Source organism: Silurus aristotelis (assembly GCF_946808225.1).
Source record: "Silurus aristotelis genome assembly, chromosome: 8".
NCBI classification, from domain to species: domain Eukaryota; kingdom Metazoa; phylum Chordata; class Actinopteri; order Siluriformes; family Siluridae; genus Silurus; species Silurus aristotelis.
In genome coordinates this window covers 31,084,251-31,089,250 of record NC_139581.1, presented here as the reverse complement: position 1 = coordinate 31,089,250, position 5,000 = coordinate 31,084,251, and the positions used below count along the sequence as shown (strand labels likewise).

The following is a 5,000-nucleotide window of genomic DNA, read 5'->3' as shown; positions in this document are numbered from 1 at the left end:
CCTCACTCAAGGGCCCCGCAGTAGCAGCTTGATGGTGCTGAGAATTGAACTTGTCCACTGCTGTAACTTTTACAATAACAATTACTGTTAATTTGCATGAAGATTTAATTCAGCATCATTAAGGTGGCGCCCCCTAATGGAAGAAGAAGAAGATTTTATTCAGCTTTATTCTCAGTTGAGAAGTTGATCCTTCACTCCAGCAGGTACACCCCCTCCTTTTCTTGGCTTAACACTAAGTTTCCAAACAATATCCAAAAAAAACTGTTTGTGCACTTTTAATAAAATTGGCAAAATAAATACTTTTTGAAAAATGGTTACATGAACTCTGTGTGGAAAACAACATGAGCAGGTGCAGGATTTCAGCGAGACGTCTCTGAGCAGATCGGACCTGCTGTCTGTTCACGCTCAGCTAAACTTCCCTGACCACCAGGGACCCCTGGGTAATTAATGTTGTTATTTATATAATGATCAGGTTTCACTGATAGGTGTGTATTTTGTAATACAGATAAATATCCGGCTTCATACCACAAAGCTGCAGAATCTTGCGGTCCAGTTCTCTGTAGTCTTTCACCTTCTCGCTTGGGCTGTTGGTGTTGAGTGGCTGAGACGGGGCTGCTGGTGCCGTCACACTCCTCTGTATCGCCTGCACTCTTTTACAGGCAACGATGAGCTGGCAGAAACACACACACACACACACACACACACACACACACACACACACACACACACACACACACACACACACACACACACACACACACTGTCATGCACGCTCTCTCAGGTCAAAACATCCTGTCAAGGGCCGGGCCGAGATCATCTCATCCTGAATGCAGCTTTAAGGGCAGTGTGATTATGCTCAGTGTGTCTCCACAGACAGTGTAGACATGACTGTAAAATTACATTACCATAGGTCAAACACAACACCATTATCACGACTGTGTGTGTGTGTGTGTGTGTGTGTGTGTGTGTGTGTAGACAGAATCAGGACTAGATTAACTCATGGCTTGAGGAAAATATGCAGCCCTCGAGTCATAACACAATGAGAGAAGGTTCAATATGGAAATGTGCCCCCAGTCCATGTTTACATTACAGCCATGAGCAGAATATGTACGTTAAATGGAGAGCAGAGGAAAGCTGAACGTACCGAACGTACTGAACGTACTGAACGTACTCGTACTGAACGTACTCGTACTGAACGTACTGAACGTACTCGTACTGAACGTACTCGTACTGAACGTACTGAACGTACTCGTACTGAACGTACTCGTACTGAACGTACTCGTACTGAACGTACTCGTACTGAACGTACTGAACGTACTGAACGTACTGAACGTACTCGTACTGAACGTACTTGTACTGAACGTACTGAACGTACTTGTACTGAACGTACTGAACGTACTTGTACTGAACGTACTGAACGTACTGAACGTACTTGTACTGAATGTACTGAACGTACTGAACGTACTCGTACTGAACGTACTGAACGTACTGAACGTACTGAACGTACTCGTACTGAACGTACTGAACGTACTCGTACTGAACGTACTCGTACTGAACGTACTGAACGTACTGAACGTACTCGTACTGAACGTACTCGTACTGAACGTACTCGTACTGAACGTACTGAACGTACTCGTACTGAACGTACTCGTACTGAACGTACTGAACGTACTCGTACTGAACGTACTGAACGTACTGAACGTACTGAACGTACTCGTACTGAACGTACTGAACGTACTGAACGTACTGAACGTACTCGTACTGAACGTACTTGTACTGAACGTACTTGTACTGAACGTACTTGTACTGAACGTACTGAACGTACTTGTACTGAATGTACTGAACGTACTTGTACTGAACGTACTTGTACTGAACGTACTTGTACTGAACGTACTGAACGTACTCGTACTGAACGTACTGAACGTACTGAACGTACTAAACGTACTCGTACTGAACGTACTGAACGTACTCGTACTGAACGTACTCGTACTGAACGTACTGAACGTACTGAACGTACTCGTACTGAACGTACTCGTACTGAACGTACTCGTACTGAACGTACTGAACGTACTGAACGTACTCGTACTGAACGTACTCGTACTGAACGTACTGAACGTACTCGTACTGAACGTACTGAACGTACTGAACGTACTCGTACTGAACGTACTGAACGTACTGAACGTACTCGTACTGAACGTACTGAACGTACTCGTACTGGGTGAAGGCAGCTGGTTTTATAAATAAATAAATAAATCAATCAATCAATAAATAACTCTCCTACGCTAATCGTTCAGCCCATACAGGCGACATTGGGCTCCTACTACATCAATATATCAGAACCAGCTTCAACCTGTTCTCGTTTTGTGTGTGTTTGTGTGTGTGTGTGTGTGTGTGTGTCTCTTACATGTTTCTCCAGAAGATTTAGGTTCTGTTCATCCTGATCAGTGAGCAGATGACAGCAAACCTGTACAGGTGAAACAAGAAACAATAAAGACTGAAATCATACACTAATATAAGAATATAAGGGTAGTGTCTTCTGTTGTTTTACTACATCACACACACAGACACACACACACACACACACACACACACACACACACACACACACACACACACTCATCAGCAACATCTGAGCTGATTTTCTTAATTCCATCTGAATTTAAGAGAGACAGCAGTAGAGCTCCTGTACGCCTGCAGGAGACTCGCAATCACAGTGTAAACACAGGGTAACTCAGTGACATAGAGCTGCAGTGCATTCTGGGACTTTCAGTCTAGCATCTCCATCACGTCTAAGCTGGAACCCTCAATAACAAATGAGAAGCTACTAAGCTTGTTCTACTGTTAAATACTTCTTCATGTCCATCACAGCACTAAACAGTAATATCAGCCTCTCTTACTTGATCTTCATGAAGTCTGCATATTTTCTAGCCAGTGGATGGCGCTAGACCAGACTTTCTCCTCTACTCGGTCATTAAAACACATCAATAAATCGGTCAGTTTCAGCTGCATTTTCTTTTTCTTCAGTCTGAACAATGAAGCAGTTTCTTAGCGAATCAGTGTTTAATTTGTGGGATTCGTTTGTAATTTAACAGTTTGTTGGATTTTAAAATGAGATGCCTGTTTGAGTTTAATTACTAATATAAGACGAGCTGCTCTAATCCACGTCTGGGTACAATTATAAACTCTTAAATAGAGCCTCAACTCAGAAAGGAAAGACGGCAACATACAGAATGTGATCTCAGCTGTTCATCAGCACGTTAAAGTGGATTCTGTGATCACTGGTGTTGAAATGGTTATAGATTTTAGTTGAAAATTCTACATCATCATTCTTACATAAGTTGTGCATTCAAATGATTTAAAGAAGCCACGCCCTCTACTGTTTATAGCCCCACCCACTTGTTAAAACTCAGACCATAATGTTGCGAAAGACTGAAAATCAGGATCAGTTCCAACTCCATCCCTACTTATTTTAGATATCCTAAACATCCCAATTAGCTCAAGTGCAGTCCTGGAGATTTCACACATTGTGTGTTAATAATCACACTCTTCACAAGCTGGAGCAGGTGACTGGCCAATTTTCAAACACAAACACAGCGAGGAATATTTTGTCGGAATCCTGTGGTTCTGTTCTAAATCTTGCTTTGTAAACACATCTGAATTATCAGAGAGATCAAATAAGGCATTAAAATCTTTATTTAAAAGTCTGCTGGGTGTAACTGTAATCCTCTAAAGCTAAATGATCACCTTGATGCTTTACGATTAAACGCTAAGGACATAAATATGCTCGTAAACCCAAACATGCGTTTTGATCGGCTACACGTCCGCTCATTAAACATTACACGGTGATGAAGGTATGAGATTTAATGAGTTTTAACAGAATGAGGAAGTTAAATGGGAATCAAATTGAGCAGAACAAAGAAAGATGAACAAGGAATTACTCTAAAAGGAGTTTGACTTTGGAGCAGCATTGAGAAGTTCAACTCATAAGTTCATCCAATAATATTTGGATTATTGACACATGAAACATGAAGTGACACTAATAAGAAATATATTTACAAGACAAAACCTTTAAATATTAAAAAATGGTTGAAATGGAAAAGTTTTAGTGCTGATGAAGATAAAATGTACAACCTGATTTGATTGAATAAACACAAAGTGGGTGTGCTCCTAACGCTCTTCTTCACAAAACTCACACAAATGTAGTGAGAGTAAACACATCTTTTACAGTTTTTAGGCATGTCGCTTTGTGAAACATTTTGAAAGGAAACAAAAGCTTCTAACTTTTATTGGACCAATTTACTTTCATTTCCCTAATAATGTTCACTCCAGTCACATGCTTCATTTTCAGTATGCAGGTGAAACTTCTCTGTACTGGGAGAAGGAACGATGATGGATTAAATCACAGGGTTTCAAGTGGAGTGCTCACTATATCAGCTCCAGAAATGCAGCTTTTATTGTGTGTGTGTGTGTGTGTGTGTGTGTGTGTGTGTGTGTGTGTGTGTGTGTGTGTGTGTGTGTAGGCGTTCCATGATGGAAAGCAAACTCACCAAAATAAGAGACATGACCTTGTCTTCATCTTCATCTGCCAGTGGAATGATCACGACTAGAGAGTGAGAACACACAGACACATTTCGAGTAAAGAGTAACAGGTATACAGAAGGAAAGATGTTGAACTCGATGTTTGTGTGAATCTGTAAAACACTTTCATGATTATAGAAAGAGTGGAAGAGTAGGGCAGGGGCAAAGGGGCAGGGGAAGAGTGGGGCAAGGGAAAAGTAGGGCAGGGGGAGAGGGGCAGTGGAAGAGGGGCAGTGGAAGAGTAGAGCAGTGGAAGAGTAGGGCAGGGGCAAAGGGGCAGGGGAAGAGAGGGGCAGGGGGAGAGTGCGGCAAGGGAAGAGTGGGGCAGGAGGAGAGGGCAAGAGGGCAAGAGGGGCAGGGGAAGAGTGGGGCAGGGAAAAAGTGGGGCAGGGGATGATTGGGGCAGGGGATGATTGGGGCAG

General features: G+C 42.3%; 1 protein-coding gene across 1 annotated transcript in view; it reads right to left on the bottom strand.

The window, feature by feature from the left end:
• The window catches only part of pde2a (phosphodiesterase 2A), a gene marked incomplete at its 5' end in the record, with an annotated part of 24,436 nt that overhangs the window by 15,854 nt on the left and 3,582 nt on the right, over nucleotides 1–5,000 (bottom strand). Inside the window, 3 exons of the mRNA XM_083549540.1 lie at nucleotides 526–670; nucleotides 2,405–2,464; nucleotides 4,548–4,603. Coding sequence (XP_083405666.1) covers nucleotides 526–670; nucleotides 2,405–2,464; nucleotides 4,548–4,603 — 261 coding nt within the window. The remainder of the gene's footprint in view (nucleotides 1–525; nucleotides 671–2,404; nucleotides 2,465–4,547; nucleotides 4,604–5,000) is intronic.